We start from the raw sequence: 24578 nt of genomic DNA on the forward strand, positions 1-24578 counted from the left end.
ATTGAGCATCTTTTCATGTGTCTGTTGCCTATCTAAATACCGTATGGTGCAGTAATTCCACTTCTGTCCATATTTACCCAACAAAAATGAAAACTCCAGTTCAAAAAGATATACACACCCTCTATGTTTATTGCAGCATTATTCCCAACAGCTAAGATATGGAAGTAACCCAGTATCCATCGATGGATAAATAGATAAAGAAGATTGTGTGTGTGTGTGTGTGTGTGTGTGTGTGTGTGCGCGCGCGCGCACGCGCGATGGAATATTACTCAGCCATAAAAATGATGAGGTCTTGCCATTTGTGAGAACACAGATAGGCCTAGAGGGTATGGTGCTAAGTGAAAATAAGTCAGACAGAAACAAATACTACATGATTTTATTCATATGTGGAATCTAAAAAAACAAATCAACAACAACAACAAAAACAGAGACTCAGATATAGAGCAGAAACTCATGGTTGCCAGAGGAGACGAGGGTGGGGGGATGGGTGAAATGTGTGAAGGGGATTAAGAGGTACAAACTTCCAGTTACGAAAAAAATTTACATCATAGGGATGAAAAGTACAGCATGGGGAATATAGTCAATAATATTATAATAACTTTTTATGGTGACAGATGGTGACTACCCTTCTCGTGGTGAGCATTTCATAAAATATATTATTGTCAAATCACTGTGCTATACACTTGAAACTAATGTAATATTATATGTCAACTACATTTCCATGAAAAAATAAATGAAAATTAAAATTTTTTTTAATTTAAAAAAAGAAGGCTGGTTGATTTAGGGCATCTGTAATAAATGAATTCGATTGACTGCTCTAGATTTGATCAGTTGATTACCCATCATAAGAGCTGGGAGAAAAATATCCATCATGAATCAAACTTCTAAACCATCAATTTAGTTGGCCCTATAGAAAGCCGTTTTTTCTCTCTGTTGGGGTCTGAGCAGCAGGAGAGTGAGTGTGCCAGTCCCGAGCTTTGGGGGCCAGGGGTGACTGACACAGGGAAGGAAGTGAGCCAGAGCTAGCTGGCCAGGAGGACCATGCAGCTACCATGGACAGAGCCAGGGAGGCCTGGACAGGTCCAGGGAAGAGCCAGGTCTGGTGGTACAGCAGAGGCCGAGGCTCAGTGAAGGAGTGACAGTGAGATGTCAGGCAATGAGAGAGACACTTCAGCGAGAGGGGAGAGACCAGAGTATAGGGACAGACTCTCTCCTGAACAGAGGAGGGTGTCATTGGTGGGAAATTTATAGATGCTGGAGGCACACAGTTGTAACAAACAGCAAAACAGATGTCCAGGGCTTTTATTTACACATCTATTTCAGAATGAGATTTGGGATAGTTTGTACTGGGGTCAGAGGTTTGGTGAAACAGCTTCTTGCCCTGGTTCTGGTTCTGATGGGTCGGGATGTAGTCCCAACAAAGCAAATCTCTAATGAACAGGTGGGAACAGGCCTCTGCAGGTACCTGGCTAACGTGGGAGCCCAGGGCAGAGGAGTGGTAACTTCATAACTTTAAAACTTTAATGGAAAACTACGAGTCAGGATGTTCATTTGGCCAGAGATCAGGGTGGGAACCAGAAGGAAGCAAGTCCTGGCAGGAAGACCAAAGGGAGGGTGAGAGTCCAGACCCAAACAGGGAACAGAGCAGGGCAAACAAGAAAATTACTTGGCATTAATTACATTCACAATGTCATACAACCATCATCACTGTTTCTAAAACTTTTTTTTTTATCACCCCAGACAGGAACTCTGTACCCATTATGTAGTAACTTTTCATCCCCCTCCCCCCCAGCCCCGGGTAACCTCTTACAGGTTCTCTGTCTCTGTGCCTTAGCCTTTCCTCGATATTTCATACAAGTGGAATCATACAATATTTGTCCTTTTGTGTCTGGCTCATTTCACCAGCACACTGTTTTCTAGGTTCATCCAAGTTATGGCAGGCATCACAGCTTTATTTTTTTTACTTTTTTTATGTGGGAAAATACACAAAACATAAAATTTACCATTTTAGCCACTTTTAAGTATACCACTTAGTAGAAATAAGTACACTCACATTGACGTCATCACTATCTGTCTCCAGAACTATTTTCAGCTTCCTGAACTGAAAGTTCACGCACCTACTGAACAATAACTCCCCATCCTTTCTTCCCCCCACCACCCTGCCCTGACCACTGGCAACCATTGTTCTTTCTGTTGCTATGAATGTGCCTGTTCTAAGTACCTCTCCAAGTGGAATTATACAATATTTGTCCTTTTGTGTATGACTTACTTCACTTGGTGTAACGTCTTCAAGGTTCATTCATGTGTCAGAATTTCCTTCCTTTTTAAGACTGAATAACGTTCCATTGTATGTGTAGACCATTCTGTTTGTCCATTCATCCATCAGCCGATACTAGGGTTCCTCAATTTTCTGGCTGTTGCAGATAATACTGCTATGAACGTGAGTATATAAATATCTGTTTGAGTCCCCGCATCCAGTCGTGTTGGGTATAAGCCGAGGAATGGAATTGCCAGATCAAATGGAAATTCTATGCTTCATTTTTGAGGAGCCCCCCAAATATTTTCCAGAGTGGCTGCACCATTTTTCATCCCTACCAGCAATGTGTGAGAGTTCCAGTTCCTCCACATCCTTACCAACACTTGTTATTTATTTATTTACTTACTTACTTACTTACTTACTTACTTACTTACTTTTTAATAATCACCATCCTCATGGGTGTGAAGTGGTCAGATGTGTTTCTTATTTCTCTCTGGAGTTTGCAAATCAAAAGAAGCAAGGCTTCTTTGTTGAAGAATGGCTGAAGTTGAGAGTCCTACTGATTAAGAAGCTTTGTGAGGAGAGAAAGTAGCCAGTGTGTTAAGAACCCAGTCAGAACTGGTGAAAACCCCCAGGTCAGGAGCTTCCTGGCTGTGTGCCCCCTGAAGCTCTTGGGGACCTCAGTTTCTTCATGTGTACAGCGGGAATAATAATATCCGTCTCAAAAATTTCGGGTGAGATTAAAAATCAGCTATTGATAACACTTTGCATCTGGTAGGTCATACCAACTGCCATAGCAGATAAACCCTTAAATCTCCTGGCTTTACACAACGGAACTATATTTCTCATTCAACTCAAGCCCCCGGAGGGTGTTCCTGATAAGTGGGCAGCCTTCCATAATGTTGTTTGAGGGCCTGGGCTTCTTCCGGCTTGTAAAAATGTCCTCCCGGTGGCCCGGAATGGGAGAAAAACATGGCGGATCAGACACAGGAGGCTGAGAGAGCGACACACAGTATTTCTCCTCATGATTCCATTGGCTAGCACCCAGTCACATGCCTGCACCTACCTGCCTACCTGCCAGCAGGGTACTGTGCACCCAAGCAGATGAGGAAACGGGTTTGGTGATCCGTTAGCCACACCGCCACATTATTAAATTATTAATCATTGTCACACATCTCTTTCACGTGTGCTGGAAAAACGATTAGCGTGCGAAGCCCTGGCAAGTCTGTTTACGGGACAACCGATCGTGCACGTGGAAGTCTGACTAGCACCTAGTCATAAGGGTGTCAGCTCCCTTAGAACTAAAAGGGTCGGCCCCTGGAGCGTGTGTCCAGGATGGCGGTCCCGTCTGGCACCTCCAGGTGGGGGCACGCTCAGGACTGTTACGGATTCGCCGAGCTCGTTCCCCTCTGGAGTCTGGAAGGAGTCTCTGTCCTCCACTCGGCCTCGGGCTTTGGCAGAGGAACCACTGTTCGGCAAGACTGATGGAAATTCGGACAGAGGACGCGAGGAATTAAGGGCCTTTGGGCAAAGCCCAGTTGGCCGCTGAGACAGCAGAGATGCCGTCTGAAGAGAGGAGGTGAAGGAGGAGGCACTGTTTGAGCTAATAAATCTGGAGGGATTACCAGCTACTAATGAACCCAGGGAGATTTGCAATCACCGCCTAATGGAAAAGATAAAATCACCCTAATCTGTTGCCAGAGACTACAGATGGGCCCGGTGCCAAAGGAAGGAGCTGCAGCCTCTGGGGAGAAGCGTGGAGAGTTAAGGTTAAGGGTCACGAGTGGTGAAATGTCAGTGAAAGGCAGGAAATAGTTGGGCCCTGGGCTGGCAGGTGTCGGTGGCATGGCTAGCTGGGTGCCGTGATCACCGATGCACTGTGGTGCCCCAGGCCGGGCCTACACCTTGGTGCTCCTGGTCCCACCATTGTGCCGGAGGGCAGACTGCCATTTGTGGGGTGTAGAGAGAGGCCATGGCCACCGCCGAGTTCTTCCCTTGGGGAATCTAGAGAGAAGGGGCTGGGTGCTGGCCGTGCCATGTTGGGAGACGTGGGGAGGGTTTGCAGCGGCAGGAGCCCTCGTCAGATAGAGGACAGGCCAGAGAAGCAGCTATGACTTCTAGTTATAGCCCTGCTGTGAACTAGCTGAGTGACACAGCAGTAATGATGGTTGACTTAGTGAATACCTTCCACACTCAAGGCTCTGTCATTAGTGCTTCTCAGTTATTCTCTCACGTAAACCTCAAGACCATTCAAGAGGAAGGCACCGCTTTATTCCCATTTTACGGATGAGCTAGCAGAGGCTCCTAAAACTCAAGGTAGTGGAGCCAGGTCATGATCCCAGGTGGTTCTAGCTCTTAACCACTTCATTCTATCACATTTGTGCCCCTGTCGGGCTTCATTTCCTCATCTATAAAATGATGAGGTTGTGGGCACCTGGGTGGCTCCGTGGTTGAGCGGCCAACTTCGGCTCAGGTCATGACCTCACAGTTGGTGGGTTCGAGCCCCGCGTCGGGCTCTGTGCTGACAGCTGGGAGCCTGGAGCCTGCTTCGGATTCTGTGTCTCCCTCTCTCTCTGCCCCTTCCCCACTCACGCTCTGTCTGTCTGTCTGTCTCTCAACATAAATAAGTAAACAAACAAACATTAAAAAACTTTTTTTGTAATGACGAAGTTGTATTAGGTGATCTCTCGGGGTCTTTCCAGCTCTGAACTTGTTTTATCCTACACCCTGCCAGGGGCATTCCACATCACAGCACCCTCAGATTGAGAATGTTTCCTGGAGGTGAGGGAGAATGACCATGAACTTGGAGGGCCCGCATGGCCCACGAGAGCAGTTTCTGTTCAGCCAACAGCTCCTCAGCTTCCCAAAGAGTAGCCAGGTCCCAATGAGTCCTTGCAAGGAATAACCCTTCTAAGCCCCCCTGTCTGTCTTGTTTGGGCAGAATGAATATATGGAGCCAGTTTTTCTCCTCCGAGTTCATTTTTACTGTCAAGCAGACCAAGCCTATGTTTATTCTTCTAAAGGTCTATCAGAGAGATTATGGAATTGGAATTGCTGAAATGATTACAGAAAGGGGAGCCAGGGCAGACAGGGAAGAAGAAAACCATTGATTCGAGAGGAAGTGCTCACCGTCCGTCCCTTCCGATCCTTGCCTTGGTGAGCCAACCCTCCCTGTCTTTTTTCAGATCTTACTTAAATGTCACTTCCTCAGGGGGGTCTCCCCTGATACCTTCCCAGCACCCTGTGTTCTGTTCACAGAACATATTTCTGAAGGATGTGGAACTCCTCAGCGGGCTGCCAGTAAACATTATTCCCTTCCCTTCCTTCTTTCCCGCTTCTCTGTTGGGTATGTCCATCCTTAAACCTCAGTTTCCCAACTTATTGCCTCTAGTTTTATCAGAGCTAATATCAGAAACATTTCACAATTGGCTTCTCACCTGGTTAGAATGACAGTTCCCACGGTGCTCAAACGTCTTCTGTATCTTAGTCCTTTACCAAAAGCACACACCGTACAGGTGCACACACATGCACACACACATGCACACACACATGCACACCCAGAGCTAGCCAGCAGCTAACAATCCATCAGTCAGACAACTTTCTAGTGGCAGAGCAATTGATTCTAAAGCGTAGTTCATTGTAAAATTATTAAGTCAATCTACATATTTCACCTTTATTGAGCCTTCTAGAAGAACTACCCTGCATAATACAGTACACTTTGGTGAATAAATATGTTTTTAGTGTAACTAGGAAAAGAGTAATGGAGTGGAAGCTCCCCATGTGTCTGTCTGAACCTCCATGGTACCACCCCCATCCGAGGCCAACCCTATGACGTAGTGGGTCTGGCAGTATCGAATGTCTCCTGGGCACACACGTGGGTATGCCAGCATCTTAAGGAGAAGCTCTTAACTCCAAAATTGTGCTCTCTGGCTGCTGACGCCCCTGTGCCTGCGCTCTGAGCTAGGTCACTGGTACGGAGGGGGTGTATTCAGAAAGAGGAATGGCAGGGAGAACTGGAAGGAGATTTAGGAGGTATTGACTGAAGAATTATTCGTTGCAATTGCACTTGGGGAGACTGTGGCTGACTGCTGGAAGCCCCTTGGCCCGAGTTATAGGATTATAAAGTGGTTAGTCAGCCGTGATTTAGCAACTTACCTTTGGAAAATGCTAAAATCGACTATACTTATTCGGCAGAGATTTATTAAGTGCCTACTGTATGCTGGGGAATCCAAGCAGCCGCGTGGTGGGGCTTGAAGAGCTCTGTTTGTAAATGCGAGGTATGGAAGGCCAGAGGAAGGAGCATTTGGTGCTTCTTCGGGAGCGTGAAGAAAGGTTTACAGATATGGCTTCCTTTCATCGTGTTTTAAAGGATGGTGAGAAATGAGAATGGCTGAGGGATACGTAGGCAGAGGTAAGGCATGAGTCTGAACAAGGGTGTGGTGGCAGCAATGCGGCTGGAGCGAGGGAGTGGGGTGGAGACAGATGGAACCAGAGCCAGCAAAGCCAGGTTTGGGTCAGATGACGTCCCATCTGCCCCGCAGAGTTGATGGACTTTTTAGCATTGGCGTTGGCATTGGCAGGCCCAGGATCTTGTCTTGGCCGTCCCACCAACTGACCATGCGTGTACCCTTGAACAAGTCCTTCCTCCCCGGCAATAAACTAGAGGGTCTCCAGAGATCTCTCGACTCTGAAATGCTGTTGACTTCATGAATTGAACTCCATTTATATGATAATGGCTGAGTGACTTCTCCTGGCCAGCATGTTTACCACGTGAAGTAGGTGATTTTCCTCCACACGGCTTTTCAGTGTCTCTGTCCGCCTTGCATATCTCTCCCGTGGCCTCCACAGGCCAGGTCCCCACAGTGGGACCGAGCACCCCTGACTCTTGAGCTGTGCGGCTCTCTTACTTCCCCTTGCCCGGAAGTAGCCATCCTGTCCCCTGTGCCCAGCCTGCTTCCCCAATGGATGACAGGCCTCCCCAGTCTCAAAACTCAGTTTGTGCCAATATGGTAATGGATGAGGATAGCATCGAATTTGGGGACCTTTGAGAGCATCTAGCTAAATCTTGTCATTTCACAGTTGGGGACATAACTGAGGAGGGAGTTATGACTCACCTGAGCTCTCCTAGTGAGAGCCAGGAGTGGGGACCGGAGGTCCCCCGGCCCGCAGGCCCACACGTTCACTGGATCAGCACTGACGGAGGACTCACTGTGTCAGGGATGCAACAATGAATAAAGTTCCGTCGTCGAGGGGGTCACACTAGATGGGGAGATAAACCCAAGTAAATTATTGTAAGTTAACAGGTTAAATAAAGTGAGGAAGATATTCCCAGGGCGTTATGGGACCATCAAACAAGGGGCCCTTGGCCTAGCCCGACAGGTTCAGGGAAAGCTTCCTGGAGGAGGCTGCACCCCAGGGGCCTTTAAAGAATCTCTGGGGATTAGCCAGGTGGCGAAGGGGGATGGGCAGGACGTTCTATCTAAATGAAGGATACACACAGTTTAATGCCTTAGACAACATTTGCTTTTTAACCAAGGCCTTAACCAAGGAAGCAGATAATGTGGAAAATTGTGAAGTTGGTGAGGAAGGTATTTTGGGGTGGGGAGAACCTTTCAGAGCCTTCATTCCTCACACAGGCAGCCAGCTTTGCTGTCTTGTGTAAGGCGGGCGGAGAGGGGAGGTCGAGTCCCAAGTGGACCCGAGTTAACACCTCGAGTGCAGACGTAGCTTGTCACACATGCCTGAGACACTTGAGGCTCACGTGGATAGCTGTCAACAGTTGTCCCCCTGCAAGGTGATGTCCCCCCCCGCTGACCTAAGGAGAGAAGTGAAGCCAGGGCTGCTTGGGGAAAAGTAGGGAGATTGGGCCGGTCCTATAGTGGGGTGGCCCTGATGTGCTCACGAAGCCAGCTACTAGTAAGTATCCGATGGACGAACGATTCTGCCCCGTTCCTTATCGTGAAGCAGGCTCAGCCTGGACTGGCAGAGTGGCCCGTCCTCTGCTCTTCTTTATTGGCAGGACCTTCAAAGCCCGAGCCCTGGGGAAGGAAAGCCGCAGGCGGCTGTGGTGGCTGTCAAGGGGGCAGATGACAGAAGGCACGGTCCAGACCCGACTCAAGGTACCAGGTGGTGTCGATTAACTTCAGCTGCAGCTCCAGCAGCCCTGGGCCGGCAGGACTCGTGTCTAATACTCAGTCCTCCTGTGTTACTGCTGCTCTTCAGATGGCCACCCCTGCCTCGGAGCTTCTGAAAAACTTCCTCTCTCCTCACTCTTGACCATACCCGGTAGGGGGCTACGGACCAGGAGGCGTTTGAATCGAGCCACGGCCTGCCTGGGTGGGCAGATGTGTGGCTACGCTCACCGAGTCACGTTGGGCGAGGACCTTCCCCTTGGCCAGCCCGGGTGACTGAGAGAGTCATCCCGAGCTGCCTAGGAGGCTTCTCCAAGAACTACCATATTTGAGATATGCCGCTCGTGTTTCTTCATCTGCTGTCTACCCAAAGCAAGAGTTGGTCTCAGCCGGGGCTGATTAATCAGTATATCTGAGGGGGCGGTGGGGGAATGAGGCACTGTGGTCAATTATCCTGGAAGAACCAGGCACCGGTAGCAGGGATGCGGGATCATTGAAACTGGAAATGACCCAGTTAGGCCTTTATCCCAGAGCTTGGGTTGGGGGAGGAGCCCGCATCTGGGCTTCGCGCTGGGGTCTGGTTTTTAAAGCTGAGTCAGGAGCTTCCAGATGCACTTGAATCCTTACCACGTGGGGCAGGGGATGCAAGAGTGGAATGAATATTGCCAGGAAAATCGATGGAAACCGGAGAAGCATTCGATAGGGGGTTTTGAGACCCTAGCGGAGGCGGAAAAAACTGCTTCGCATCGGAGGAGCCAATTATCAGACAACCCCTTTGCTGATGTTTGACAAACAGCATGACAGTGAACGTGGGTCCCGCGGGGCTCCCAGAACTAAGGTTGAGATATTTGTGTATCATCCGTTTAATAGTAATTGAAAGTTGTTCCCTCTATCTGCCCCAACACACATACCCACACACACGCACACGCTCATCTACGGCTGTGTGTGTCGCCGACTGGGTGCACCAGACTGTGCATATGAAATCAATCAAATTGAAATAGGAAGTAGACCCTGGGGACTCCTCTGGTTTAGAATCTCTGGAAACGTAATGGAAATGGACCCCTGTGACTGCCCAGGCCTTCTGTGCAATAGAGCTTTGGGAGAAAGGAAGACTTGCCTTGTCCTCTGTCACAAATTTGTTAACGATTCCGAAGTGCCATTAATTCAGTGAGAGAGAAATCGGCCTCCCCTTCTGTCCGGTGACCCAGTAGTCCCCGGTCATGTCCAATCACGGGTCTGATCATAAAAATCTACCCATTTACAGGGCGGCCTGGGTGGCTCAGTCGGTTAAGCATCCAACTCTTGATATTGGCTCAGGTCATGATGTCACATGGTTGTGACATGGAACCCTGAGTCGATCTGTGCACTGACAGCGGGGAGCCTGCTTGGGATTCTCTCTTTGCCGCTTCCCCCCCTCTCACGCACAGGTACTTTCTCTCTCTCTCTCTCTCAAAATAAGTAAATATTTTTTAAAAAATCTACCCACTTCCATAGCTGGCAATGGAATAGTGATCGCTTCCTGATTCTGAGTACCACCCCTGTGCAGACACTGTTCTAAGCATTACGTCCAGGATCTTGAGTCCTCAGAATATCACCACCAGATGGGTGTTCCAGTTCTACGAAGCAGGAAAGTGAGAACCAGAGAAGTTTGAGAGCCCGGTCTGGGGCCCTTCAGTCAACATGTGCTGAGCTTGTGGAGCTGAGAATTTGCCCGTGACCTCCCAGCCCACACCTTGTCCTTATCACACTGATCTTTATTGCTTTTTCCGTGCTGTATTAATTTTCTGTTGCTGTGCAGCAAATAACTACAAAGCAGCTTAAAATAACCCCGGTTATTAGCTCACAGTTCTGTAGGTCACATGTCCAGCATGGCGTGGCTGGGCTCTTTCTCGGGCTGAAATCGAGATGGTGGCTGGCCGTTTTCTCATCCGCAGTTCGGGGGCCTCTTCCAGGCTCATTTCTGTTGTCAGGATTCATGTCCTTGTGGCTACAGGACTGAAATCTCTGTTTTCTTCCCAGCTGGGGATTGCTCTCGGCATTCAGAGGCCACTCTCTGGTCCTCTGTGACATCCCGATCTCATCTCACTAACAGAACCTCCTTCTATGTCAGCCCTTCTCACACTTGGAATCTCTGTGACTTCCTCGTCTGTGACCAGCCAGAGAAAACTTTTTAAAGCGCTCAAGTGCTTAGGTCAGAACCACCTGGATAATCTGTGCCTTATAACATAACATAATCTTGGAAGTGGAACCCATCATAGCCCCAGTCCTGACGAGAGAGAGAGAGAGAGAGAGAGAGTGAGTGAGTTGTGGGATGGGGGGGGGGGACTCTTGGGGGGCCACCTTCTAATCCTCCCTACCACGCTGCCAACCTTGTATGTTGGTTTATTTCTTTGGCCATCTGTCCCCGCCATTACCTGCTGAAAGGATAGACAAGAGATACAGCCATGGAACCTGGAACCAGGAAGAAGGGACTGGAGAGTCTTGGGACAGGAAATGACATATCTCCTGAGAGGTGATACAGCCAGGTTCTCCTTGCTGGCCCGCTGCAGGGCTCTGGGCAGGGAGTACCCCAGTTCCTGCTGGTGGTCCGTAAACCAGCCCCAGAGAGAAGACTGAGAGCCGGAGTACAGAGGGAAACTGAGGCCACTTGGCACTGCATTCGCTACCACAGAAGCTCCTGGTCCTGAGGAATTTGGGCCCTGCTGAGAAGAATGTTTGGGGTTTACTGAATGTTTGGAAAGCATAGGGAGTCTGAGAATAAAAGACATTATGGCAAATCGTATTATTATTATTATTGCATTATAAGTGCTATTGTATTACAAGCACCATTAGGAGTATCAAGTAATGTTATTATTAAGCAATCCAGCTTCTCTGTCACCAGCATCAGGCTCCACTCAGTGTCAGAGGCATCAGCAGCTCAATTAATCACCATCCGAGGCTCCCCCCAGCCCCGTCTTTGCGGTTCTGACACCTCACGTTCCCAGCCCAGCAGTGAACGTGACATCTGCCCAACCGGGTGAAGCCTCCGGCAATAACCCCCATGGATTTCAAAACTGGATTTATCTTGCCCAGGAGTTAAGATCTTCTGGAAACCATTCCAGATGCTCTCTCTTGCTTGGAATCCTTCAGTAGTTCCCCATTACCCTCAGGATAAAGTCCAAAGCAGCCTCTTACGAACCTCCCTCTCTGGGCTTTACCCTGCCCTGTTCCCCACCACCCATAGCCCGCCCCAGCCAGACTGAGAGACGTACAGTTCCCTGAATTTATCACACACCCTCGCTCCTGGGGCTCCGGGCTCCTCCTCCCACCTCTCCATCCGGGTGGCTTCTGCTCTTCTGTCAGGGCCTGTCTTGCAACCAGCCCTCAGCTTAGGAAAATCCACAGAAATTCTGATACAAGGGACCCCCTTGATCCGTACCCCTAGCACTTGTACTGACCAACTGTCTGGGACTCGCCTCCGGCTTGCCACCGAGTAGGTATATATATAGACCTTGAAGACAGCGACAGGCTTTGTTGTATATCTAGTGCCTGATGGGATGTGTCATCTATAGGAGATGCTCATATCTTTTGTGCAACGAATGAGGTAAAAATGGCCAAGATCTGAAAGTCTCCTGGTATTACAGTTCCCTCCCCTGTGGGAAACAGTCTGAGAGCCCAGTGGCCTGGGTTCTGGTCCTGCCTTAGTCACATTCGTCCTGACTGATCTTGAGCATGTCAGAGGCAGCGAGAGTCCCAGCCGCTGCGGGAGCCCATCGTTTTGGTCCTGCTGCAGAGATGCCGATGGGCAGAGTCAGTAGGAGGCCAGGGCTACGGATTGACCGCATCACTCACCTTCCTCAGAATCTCCTTACGTCCCTTGTGAAAGGGATGCCTCGAGTCCCTACGTGCCCGAGGCTAATGAGTTGGGACCTGGGAAGAGGGAGGTTTAGCGCCTGATGTGGAGACGGGAGGCCTGATCAATGGATCCTGAGTGCAGGGGACCTCAGAAGTAAGGAATCGATGTCTGATAAAGGAAGCAGACCTGCAGAGAAGCAGTAGCAATCCCCAGCCTAAGGGGAGAGCACAGTGTCCACTATTTCTCATGTCAGTTTGACCCACGGAGGTTTCAGCTTCACAGTTGATAACCACTTATTGAGTCCCAGAGGCACAGAACAGATTTCTAAGTGCAAAACGAAGACGGTCACAGCTGCTGGGGTGGAAATAGGAAGGTCTTTCCCCCTAGCCTCTGCCTTCCTCTTCCTGGGAGCAAATGACCAAAGGCTTTGGAAAGGTGATCCCACCCTGACGGGTGTTTACAGGTGAACGTTAATTCATTTAACGAGTGTATATTGAGCATTTGCTAAGCACAGGCATGGGGTAAGGTACAGGGAACAGATCAATGAACGAGACGGAATAGGGTCTGCATTTGAAGTCCTGTTTGTGGATTCGCGTTGGGAAAGAGAAGCAGAGAAGGGACTGGGTCCCTGGGAGGAACAGATACGCGTGTTTAGGTCACGGGGAGAAATGAATAGGAGGCATGTAGGGAGAAGAATCCAGGAGATCTGGGGGCTGAGAGGTTTAGGACCAAATCTGCCATTAAATGGAATTCACTGACAGGTATGAATTAGCCTCCCAGCTGCTACTTTCTTCAAAGCCCTATTCCACAAAAGCGATTGCCCAGCCTGCAGAGAGCAGAGGCTTTGATGCAGATTAACAGACAGACAGAAACCGGGTGTGGGGAGGGAGGGGATGCACGGGTACCCAGCGCTCTGGACTCCTCATGGCCGGAGCCATCAGGGCTTTCCTGAGACAGGCTGAGAGGGCACTTATGAGACAGGGGTCTGGGACCTGGCCTCCGCCATGCCTTGGGTCCCCGGAAAAAATGAATGGATATAGCCATAAAGAAGAGCCTTGGGAAGTTGAAAGGTCCACGCTGTCCATGGGGTAAGGTGAGGGACAAGCGGCCAGGCACTCTCTTCTTAGGTTCATTCAACCAAAAGTGTTGACTTCTTTCTCTATGTCGTGCACCAGTGTAAGTGCTGATGATATGAGTACATTTGTCTCCAGAGCACCCAGTCCTTGGAAGGCAGCTTTGGACAAACTCACATGATATAAAGTTCTGATGATAGGTATATCTACAGTGGTGGCCCGGTTGAGGCAAGGGCTCGTCCCGCCTGTCTTGGGGGATGGAGGAGGTCAAGGTGAAGAATGAACAGAGGAGTAGACAGGGTTCACAGCATGAAAAGACATGTGTGTAAACCTAAGTGTGTTTTTGCCCTGTTTGCGGTCAAGAGCATTGGGAAGTAGAGGGGGACTCGTGATCAAATGTGTAGTTTAGGAAGATCCTTCCAGCAGTAGCCCCGAGAAGGAGCTCGGAGAGATGTAAATGGCTTAGTTGGTAGTCCAAGAACAAGCTGGTGAAGATCTGAATTGAGGCAGAGGTGGTGGGGATGGTGGGCAGGCGAAAGATTCAAGAGATGTGGAGGATGTAAAATGTTCTCCAATGACCAGGAATGAATGCATGCACAACTGAATGAGATGGGGAACGTGAGAGAATGGAAGAAACAGAGAAGGAGTTACAAATTCTAAACTGAACGGCAGGTGGATGATGGTCACGTTCACAAGTAGGCAACCAAGGGTGGGAATCCGATGGGGGAGGAAGGATCAGGAGTTCAAGTATGGGAAAGATAAAGTCTTAAGGATATCTTGCATTAGTCCAGCTTCGTCATAACAGCCTAAGAAGTTGGAATCTTTTGGTGTTCTCAGTACTCCTGGGGTGAGAACATAAAAGGCTGTCAGTCATGGGGGCACCTGGGTGGCTCAGTCAGTTGAGCTTCCGATTTCGGCTCAGGTCATGATCTCGTGGTTTGGGAGTTGGAGCCCCGTGTCGGGCTCTGTGCTGACAGCTCGGAGCCTGGAGCCGGCTTTGGATTCTGTGTCTCCCTCTCTCTCTGCCCCTCCTCTATTTGTGATCTCTCTCTCTCAAAAATAAAACATAAAAAAAGTTCTTAAAAAAAGGTTGTCAATCGTGAGCAACCTCAGGGAAGGGCACATGTATTTAGTTTATCCTGTGCCTCTTGGTGACCTGGTTCTGGGTGCACAGTCGGGAGAAATGGGATAATAAGCACTGATCTTCTGTGCCAGTACCCGGGTCTTAATCCTGTGTCTGTCTTTTGGGTAAGACACTTAACTCCCAGGCACCTTGGTTTCTTCTTCCCGCAAATGGGAATATGAATGTCCTTGTGGGGACCAGAAGTGATCTATGGAAGTGCCTTGTGAGCTATGCAGAGCCGTGACGACAGAAGCAGTGAATGTTATTAACTCAGTAATAAATAGATGTTTAATAAATGACTTGGGCTTTAGGTGAGATAGGCTGCTGGCCTCCCCTCTCAGGCAGTGAGAGGCCAGGGCTGGGCATGGAGGTGAAGGGATCAAAGGCAGAGTCTTGGGCGAAAGCAGCCACAAAGCAAGGGTGTGTTTGAAGACACCACTGTTAAGAATAGAAACCAGGGGCGCCTGGGTGGCTCAGTCGGTTAAGCGGCTGACTTCAGCTCAGATCACGATCTCGTGGTCTGTGAGTTCGAGCCCCGCGTCAGGCTCTGTGCTGACCGCTCAGAGCCTGGAGCCTGTTTCAGATTCTGTGTCTCCCTCTCTCTGACCCTCCCCTGTTCATGCTCTGTCTCTCCCTGTCTCAAAAATAAATAAAACGTTAAAAAAAAAATTAAAAAAAAAAAAAAGAATAGAAACCAAAGAAAGACAGAACCCAACTAGGTCTGGGTGGCAGAATTCAGGGAGATTCCAGAGGCCGTCAGGCATCAGAATGGCACGTTTTAGGGGTTGTCCGTGGGTGTGGCAGGAAGGGAGCTGTTCAGGTTCTTGGGCCACTGCCACGGGCCACCAGGAGCTGAGGGTTTCACGCAGGAACAGAGAGGCTCGCCTTTGTGGCACAATCTGGGAGCCTCCGCCCCATGCTGCCTCCTCGCTGCCTGTTAACGATGCCTGAAAGTGCACGCAAAATGCATTCCTTGAGTGATTTTATTGTTACTATTACTAATGCTAATCACTCAAGGAGTTCGTATCTTCCTTTGAGTTCGTATAGTGCTTTTCCTGTACACGATCTCTTTTAAGCCTCACTGTGAAGTGTTTTTTTCCCCTCACTTTGTAACGAGAAAACTTGTCTAATTAAAAGAGATAAAAATAAAGAGATTAAAAAATGTAAAAAGCAAAGATTGGTTTCGGAATATGGGATTTCAGTGAGGAAAATCGAGGACAAAGTACCAATAGAGAGTATGTGCCTTAAAACGTTATAACTCTACATCTATGCCTTCTCTGTCCAGGACAATTATTCTCCTAATCGTTTAATTAAACCAGTGAGGCAGCTTTGGCTTTCACTGCCTTTCTCTGGGCACTAGGGACACAGCAATGAGCGAGAGAGCCGACAAGCCAGCAGGGAAGCGTTTGTGGCGCAAACGATGGTGACCGCAGAGGCGTCTTAGGGCTGGCTAAGGGTCCTGAGCAACTCACGCAAGACGGCCAAGCTCACGAAGCTGCGTTCACTGCCCACTTCTCGATGCACCTCGGCCACACACATCTTCAATCATACCGCCTTTATTTCCACTTCCTTCCCACCTACTGCACCCTGGGGTCCGCTCACTTTCCTTCTCTGGGCTCTTCATGCTGAGCATACGTGGTGTGGCACAAACCTTGGCTCGCCCGTGCTCTCGAGGTCATCGTTTAGTTGCTCGGTCTGGGACCCACACCAAGCCCCAGACCCCTTCCCTTTGTGATTACAATCCTTCTCGTGCCGAGATTTAGTTGATGTGTGGTAATCCCTTTACTCAGTCTATCAGGGTCCGTTTTGTAGCTGCAAATCTCGTCGGTCTTACGAGTCGTGTGTTCTGAAATCAGGTTTAACTCCGTTTTGCCGGGAATTCTACCGCCTTATCCCAGTGAACTCATAGCACCCCTGACCCTTGGTGGCTCTCCCCACCGCGGCCGCACAGTGGTGAGTAGTAGGTGGTATGAGAACACGGAGCCCTGGCTTTGAAGTCAGCTGGGCCTGGGTTTGAATCCATACCCCTTTGTTGACAGCTGTGTGGCCTCAGAAGAGCCACATCACGACTCTGGGCCACAGCTCCTTCAGCTGCATGATGACCGTGGCAGCTTCTATGTCATGGGGCTTCTGTAAGGATGGATTGAAATCCTGCGTGTGAAGTGCTTAATACGGCCAGGCACATAGTAGGCGCTCAATAAATTGTAGCGGTTGTTATTATCGTGAATATTGCTTTGTTGTAATTATTTATGGCTGGAAGATCTGGAACGCCAAGCCTTCTGTCTTGACACAAATAGCCACACCAAGCAATTAACACCTTATGGCAACTTATTTAGCAAAACTTTTCTCATTTGACGAGTAGCTAAGAAAAGCTTCCTGAAGAGTGAGGGGGAAGAGAAGGAGAGAGGAGAAACCCCCAAGCCCGATATTTCCCTTTGTCAGGATCCAGCTGTAGCGTGGGGAGCAGGAAGAGGAAAGAGAAGGGGGCAGCATGGAGGAGGGACGGCATTTGGAGGGAAGAGAACTCACATGTTACGAATGCCTACTCTGCGCCAGCCGCTTGCCATGGATTATCCCCGCAGGGCAGGTATTCTCTGCATTTTACAGGTGACCAGGCAGAAATTCAGAGACGTTACTGACCTGCCCGAGATCACTCAACTAGTTTGTGGCCAATCAGGATTAGAACCCAGGATTGTCTTATTTCAAACCCTGTGCTCTTTCTGCTGCACCCTAATGTCTCCTGATGGGACTGCCACACGGCACAACTCCAGGGGCCACCCCTCACACTGCCATCGATGTAAATGGCGCCTGGGGGTTGTGCAGTGGAGTGGCCATGTCTCCTGAGATCGGACGTGTGGCCTTGGTTAACAGGCTGTTGGAAAGGGGAAATGATGAAGGCCTGACATGGCGGGATTGGAAAGGGAGGGATGGGGGCGCCTGGTGACTCTTGATCTCAGGGTTGTGAGTTTGAGCCCTACATTGGGTGTAGAGATTATTTAAAGGTACAGTTTTTGGGGTGCCTGGGTGGCTCAGTTGGTTAAGCGTCCAACTCTTGTTTTTGGTTTGGGTCATGATCTCACGGTTCATGAGTTCGAGCCCTGTGTTGGGCTCTGTGCTGACACTGCAGAGTCTGCTTGGGATTCTCTGTCTCCCTGTCTCTCTGCCCCTCCCCTTCTCTTACTCTCTCCCTCAAGATGAAAAATAAATAAATAAATAAAAGAACTTAAAAAAAATCTTTAAAAAAAAATGGGAAGGGAGGGACAGACTTAAGAGACATTCGAGGGACGCTCAAGAGACAGATTTGACAAAGTTGGCAATGGACTGGATGTGGAGTTAAAAGATGAAGGAAAATTTGGAATTTCTAGCTTACGTAGCTGGGGGAAGAGTAATAAGCTACGGGGTTAGAAATACAAGGGAGAAGGGGCTGTAGGGCAAATAGAACATCATAGAATGCCATCTCGGCTACTTCCCCATTTGACGCGGGCCCAGGCCCAGGTGAGGTAGGGTGAGGTAATGGACTGCACCCGGGGGCCTCTGTTTGGCTTTCTGCATTTCTCCTTAGAGTCAAGCACAAGAACTGAATCTGGACCATTCAAACCTCTTGCGCTTTGCGCTCTAGTCACCTGACCTTGTCCCCGGGCTCACAGCCTGCCCTTGCTCCAAGCTTGGCGGCTGGAGAGCCATGAAGTCTCTGCAGCTGGCACGTGGGCAGATGCCCATTGGTAGACCAGGACCCTGGAAACGTCCCACCTGCTGGAGAAAGTGAGGGGACACTCAGACGGGTTGTGCCACTCATGATGATTACCTCTCCATGGTGTTCTCAAACCCTTCTCCATGCCTGTTCAAAATACCCCTCATCCAAGCGTAACCCCTGAATTCGTTCACAACATGACCTTCGGCTATAGCTATCGAGTTCCCTGCAAATCATCGCATACTCAAGAATTCGCACACACGCACTCACCCGTACGTGCGTGCATACACATTTAAGAATGTCCTGATGCGAAAGCCAAGTGGTAAGAAAACAAGCTGTCAGGAATGTGTCTTTTGAAGTACGATAACGCGACGTCCAGAGGACAGGCGGGGGGTGGCGCAAATTTTACTCGCGTTCTTACGCCTGCTTTAGGAGCAAGGCTGTAGATTAGTGATAAGAGTTAGGCGCGCTGAGGACCCCAGGGTCCTCAGTCAATGAGAAACATCTTCAATCAACAGTCCTCAGCCAACATTTACCAAAGAGCCTCTGGGTATCAGGCCCTGCTCTAGGTGCAGTACAGAGCCTGTCACAAATTCATTCAGACTTGGAGTAACGGAAGATTTGGTCTTGACGTCCTCTGCCATTCGGCTTTACCATTTGCTCTTCCCCCTGCTTTCCCGCGGTGTCACAACGATGGAATCCACTCCCATTGGGAGTGGGGACCCTGAGGATTTCCCTTCCTGAAGCACTTACAAGAAGAGAATGAAGGCTCCTGTAAGAATCTGTCCCACCCCACGGCTTCCAGTCCTTCCTCTCCTTTCAAGTAAGGTTGCAGCCAGCCAGGCTGTGTGGTTAGGGGAACACAGGGAACCCAAGGGAGCCAGGTGTGCATTCTTAGAGCTTGTGGTGGGCAGCAGGAACCAGATGGCTTTTAATCCCCTCCAATCCTCAAATGTGTTAACTTTAGGAAATATCCCTCTCAGCAAAATGTTTCCACCGCTTGATTTGGGGTTTATAAGCCATGTTTCCTTGAATGCGTTTAGAGTAGCGTTTCCCTGAGTACATTTTGTAGAGCACTACTGTGAGACGCTCAGGTTTTGGAGGGGAAAGCGTTCCATGGTCAATACGTTTGGAAGGTTCTGGGTTGAACAAAACGTAAACGAGCTGCTTTGCTGGAGGACGTCTTTAAGCCTTTAACATGCTAGCGTGTGTTACGAATCGTGAAAAGGCAGGTGTCATAAGCAGTCTGTTCTTACCGTAACGTGGAACCTTGCTGTTGTGCAATTCCTGTTAACATCCTGGAAAAGCTAGTGTCCTGAGGAACACACTTTGGGAAACGCTGGCTTAGAAGATGTTCATTGTATAGAAACTGGCGGTTTTGCATGTTCATTTAGAAATCAGCCTTCAACGGCGGCAGGAGAGGCCAGGTTTAGACATAAAGAGGCACTTCCTAACTGAGAGAGCACTCAGGGAGCAGAGTCTAAGAGTGTCCCAGGAAATTTTGATAAGAGAACACACCGCCCCCTTTCTTGTCCTTCCACAAGCTCTCCCATGAGTCATTATAAATAGATTGAGTTATCAAGGAAGCTGCTGGGTCTTTTTATCTTAAGGGGGCCTTTGAAAAAGGATATAATTGAGGGATGAGAAGGTAGGAATTAAAAGCAAAAAGACACCCTGGCTGACTTCTGGAGGGGCTGTCTCTAAGTGTCGGTAATTAACTCATTCATTCTTCCTCTGCCCAGAACACAGAGTTGAAGGAAACGCCTTTCCAACTCAGGTTTCCACAGCAAGTGGAACTCAGGTAGAGGGTCAGAAGCTGCCTGAGATCTCAGGGTCGGGTTTTGGTCACTGTCATACGTTGAGCGCTTGTGTGTGCCCAAGACAATGCCAAGCCTTTTGCACGCATTTGCGGAACCTGGATTTGAACACCAAAGCCCTATTCACTCTATGCTCTTATGGCCTCTGTGAGTCTGCAGACACCTGAGACGTCAGGGCTCCCTTGAGATGAGCCTCCTTCTGTCAGCCTGCGTGGGGGAGAGGAGGAAGTGGGGGAGAGATGATCTGTGGCCACATTGACAAGGAAACCAAGGGAGAGGGGACATCTTCCAGCTGGTGAGGCCCCTCAGTTGCCTGACAGCAGCCTGGCTCTTTGTCCCGCCACACCCCTCCCCTACCAGATGCATATCTTCTTCTTAGCCACCTGTGCCTTGTGCTGCTGGGAGCCCACGGTGCATGGACAGCTGCCCTGTTTGAGAGCCCGGAGATCGTATCAGTTTATGAATCAATACGTTCTCTGACGTGTCTGTGTTCCCCTAACGGGAACGTGGCAGGATCTAACATCTACCTAATCCTCATCCGACTCCACGCTGTCAGGGGTGAGAGGCTCCAAAGGAATCTTTGTAGCTTCGGTCTGTAAGCTGCAGTTTATCAGGCTAGACTCTGGGCACGGGAGATCAGGCCTGTGGCCTTGGCAGTGGCTCTAGACGTGAGGGGACAGGCCAGGGGCCTGGAGGAGCTAAGTCTTAAGGAAGGGAGTCTGCCTGAAGGAAAGCAATGTTTCTGCCCAGCCGGAAAGTAAGCCCCAGGCACCTCCCATCTGTCATGTCAGGCAGAGTGGCCGATGGGTTAGTCCTGGGGTCCGTAACTACTGTGTGCCCACGGGGTGTGGAGCCGTGTGTGAGGTACTCAGAGCGAACTTCAGAGTGTGACTTCAGTGGGTGAAAGTGACCTGACTTGCGTTCGGAGAATTCTTCCAGGAGCAGGATTGGTGAGCTAAACCAATCCACACCCTCTTGCCTGGTTTCCTTGCCTAGAGCCTTAGAGGTCCTGGACGCTGAGCTCAGCCCTGCCTGAGGAGGGCGATTCTTCTCCCTCTGACACGGACTAGCCTTGATGGGACTCATGCCCGCAGGTTCTAGCTTGCTGAGGGATCGGCTGGCTCCGGCCCAGGGATTGCAAGAGGGCCACGGGTCCTGGGAGAATTCCCTTGAGTTTCTGAACGTCACTGCTGCGCATGGGGTTTCTCTGACTGCCTCTTCTAAAGTAGCAGCCCCCCCCCCCCACTACGGCCTCCCATAGATGACCAAAATTATATCTATTTATTTACGGGCTTACAATCTGCCTCTTCCATTAGCCCACAGGCTCTTTGAGGGCAAGACACGTGTCTCTCTTGTTCGTATCTTCTGTACCCAGAACATCCTTTGTGCCTGTGTCTAGCTCACGATAAACACTTGAATGTCTGTTAAATGAATGGAAAAAAATACAATAACAAGTGAAGGGCACAACCCTCCGTGCAGACCGGCAGGTTGAGATTCTTCCACAGCAAACTTGGTTTGGCCACTCTTCTGTTGACAGTCCCCTGGGGTCCCATCACCTACAGGAAAAAGCCCCTGTGCTCTGGCCTCTGCTGACCTCTCCGGCCTTATTTCTCACCATCCCCCACGCCCCTGCATCCCACGTGCTCACCCAGTGACTCCCAGACATCGGTGTGCAAACAGCCTTGGCACCTGCTAAAAACGTAGACTCCTGGGCCTCAGCTCAGATGATTCAGATGGTGTTGGGTGGGGCCCAGGGATTGTCACTTTTTTTTTTCTTTACCGTTACCCGGGAGGGGTGCCTGGGTGGCTCAGTCAGTTAAGCATCTGACTTCGGCTCAGGTCACGATCTCACAGTTCGTGGGTTCGAGCCCCGCGTCGGGCATAGTGCTGACAGCTCACAGCCTGGCACCTGCTTCAGATTCTGTGTCTCCCCCCCTCTCTCTGCCCCTTTCCCGCTCACACTCCGTGTCTCTCTCCTTCAAAAAATAAACAAACATGAAAAAAAAAATTAAAATAAATAGTTACCCGCGAGACCGGGGCACCTGGGTGGCTCAGCTGGTGAAGCATCCAACTCTTGATTTCCGCTCAGGTCATGATCTCATGGTTCGCGAGTTTGAGCCCCACATCATCGCACTCTGTGCTGACAGCACTGGGCCTGCCTGGGATTTTCTGTCTCCCTCCGCTGCTCATGCTCTCTCTCGCTCGATTTCAAAACTAAATAAATAAACAAACCGAAAAAAAAGACAGCCGGGAGAATTCCGATGGCAGGTGCCCTGGAGACCACATTTTGAGGAGCCATGCCCTGTCAAAGTACATCGCAGGCAGCTGGCTGAGGGGGGGTCGCACTTCCTCACCTCCATGCCTTTGTATCACGGCCACTTCTGTGTGGCATCGCTTTTGCCCGTCTACATTCCCCACCCAGAAAATGCCTCTGCCTCCTTCAAGACTCAGCTCAGGGGTCGCGTCTTCTTTGGACACAGCCCTGCTTCCACCAGTCACGTTAGTTTTGTTGTTTTCTTTCCTCTCTCCGTACAGCACGTGTCGCACTCACCTCTCTTAGAGATCATTCCGCTTTTTTCGCTTCTTTTCTCCTCCCCTCCCTCAACACCGTGAGCCCTCTGAGAACAACTCATGGTTCTCTCTGGACCCTGAGTACCGAGCAGGGTGCCCACCCGCAAGTGTCCGTTGGACCAGAAGTCCTTCTGGTCCCCCAGATGTGCCCCCCAGATGCGCCCCAGCCAAGTGCGTCCCCACACCTCTTCCCTGGCTAACCTAACCCTCTTCTCTGACTGCCCGGTCTTCCAGGAGTTCTCGCTCCAGAGAATGGACAGCCTCGTGGATGATCGTGTCAACATCCTGGGATTTTCCATTTTCAACCAGTCGCATGCTTTCTTCCAAGAGTTTGCCCAGAGCCTCAACCAGTCCTGGCAGGAGAACTGCGACCACGTGCCCTTCACTGGCCCTGCGGTAAGTACCTGCCGGAGCCCCCGCTACCCCCAGTGCCCCTTTACCTGCACACACACACACTCCCTCCTAGAGCCCTGCCCTGCCCGGCCCCACCCAGCTCAAAGAGAGGTGTGTACGGGTGCTGGGAAGTGGTTACGAGAGAGGTTTGACGGGGAGGAGCTGTAAACGGAGAGCTTGGTGGAGGGGAGCAGGCCGACCGCCCTGCAGGGCCACGGAGCCATGGTTTAGTGATGTCTGCGCATCCCCTATGGCCAGACTCCCGGTCGTGCTGTTGCTGGGGCCTGCCTGAGTTTAGGATCCAAGAATCCTCTGACTGTGGGCACCTGGGTGGCCCAGTCGGTTAGGCGGCTGACTCTTGATTTTGACTCACGTCATGGTCTCGTGGTTTGTGAGATCGAGCCCCATGTCAGGCTCTTTGCTGACAGTGTGGAGGCTGCGTGGGATTCTCTCTCTCCCTCTCTCTCTGCCCCTCCCCTGATCGTGGGCGCTCGCTCTCTCTCAATAAATAAACATTAAAAAAAAAAAAAGAATCCTCTGAGTGGAAGGCACTTTTAGTTCATCTGCTTCCTCATTTTTCGATAAAGGAAACTGAAGCCCAGACTGGGAATGGGGGTAAGGGTGGGGCCGTGGAGGTCTTGTTCAAAGTCTAACGCCAGGGCTTTTGCAGGGCAAAATTCGATTCGGAGACTCCCGATTCCGGGTACACGGTTCTCCCCATCACACTGGACCACCGCCCTGAGTAGGTCCTCATCCGGGGAGGCTTCCTTTATGCCCTCACCCATGCTCTTCCTCTCTGTACTCCCTTCCCCTGCGGTGTATGTGATGGAAGGGAAGTCGTCCCTGGCATACTCCGCTGGGTTTGATGTCCTTACTCTGTGAGGACAGGTCAAGTATGTGTGCTTGTGTCCGTCTGGTAAAAGGCAAGTTCTCAGGGGACTGGGATTGCCTGGCTTTCTAGGTCCCGTCCCAGCCGTGTGACATGTCAGCCCCGCGAAGCCCCATAAGACAGCTCAGGTGATGCTCACATAACTTTCTGAAGGGGCTGCCGTCAGTATCTCCACTTCGCAGCTGATGAAACTGAGGCCCAGAAAGGTTAAGTGAACGGCCCAGGGTCACACAGCTAGTGAACAAAGGAACGAGCATCAGAACCCAGTTCAGAGTTTTAACTCCTCGGCCATCTTACCTCTTTCTAGGGCCATCATTCTCTTGCCTCTGTCAGTCGGCCTGGCGAAGTGAAAGTAGTTAGTGGGTATTTGTCATATGAGTGAGTAAGTGAGGCAGGTGGAACAGTGAACTAGAGATAGAAAGAACCGGAAAAGAAGTAGGCCTGAGAGATGCAGGGGAATTGGGCACCCCACTGGAACGGGACATTCTGTGGCTTTTAAAATGGGAGCCATATGGGGCACCTGGGTGTCTCAGTCAGTTGAGCATCCAACTCTTGATTTCGGCTCAGGTCATGATCTCACGGTTTGTGGGATCGAGCCCCATGTTGGGCTCTATGCTGACAGCATGGAGCCTGCTTGGGATTCTGTCTGTCCATCTGTCTCTCTCTCTCTCTCTCTGCCCCTCCCCCACTTGTGCACATACTCTCTCTCTCTGAAAATAAGTAAAAAATGGAAAAAAAACATGTAAAAAATAGGAGCATACCTGCCTCTGATACACGTCCGGGGCAAGGACATTTCTG

The 24578-nt window shown here is 50.1% G+C and overlaps 1 protein-coding gene across 1 annotated transcript in view; it reads left to right on the forward strand.

Annotated features, from left to right (window-relative positions):
- GRIK4 (glutamate ionotropic receptor kainate type subunit 4) overlaps nucleotides 1-24578 on the forward strand; it is a 299620-nt gene that overhangs the window by 158688 nt on the left and 116354 nt on the right. Inside the window, exon 7 of the mRNA XM_047071432.1 lies at nucleotides 22733-22894. Coding sequence (XP_046927388.1) covers nucleotides 22733-22894 — 162 coding nt within the window. The remainder of the gene's footprint in view (nucleotides 1-22732; nucleotides 22895-24578) is intronic.

The sequence above is a fragment of the Lynx rufus genome, unplaced genomic scaffold (genome assembly GCF_022079265.1).
Source record: "Lynx rufus isolate CCGP_SWC_20201006 ecotype Redwood Valley unplaced genomic scaffold, mLynRuf1.p SCAF_9, whole genome shotgun sequence".
Taxonomy (NCBI): Eukaryota; Metazoa; Chordata; class Mammalia; order Carnivora; family Felidae; genus Lynx; species Lynx rufus.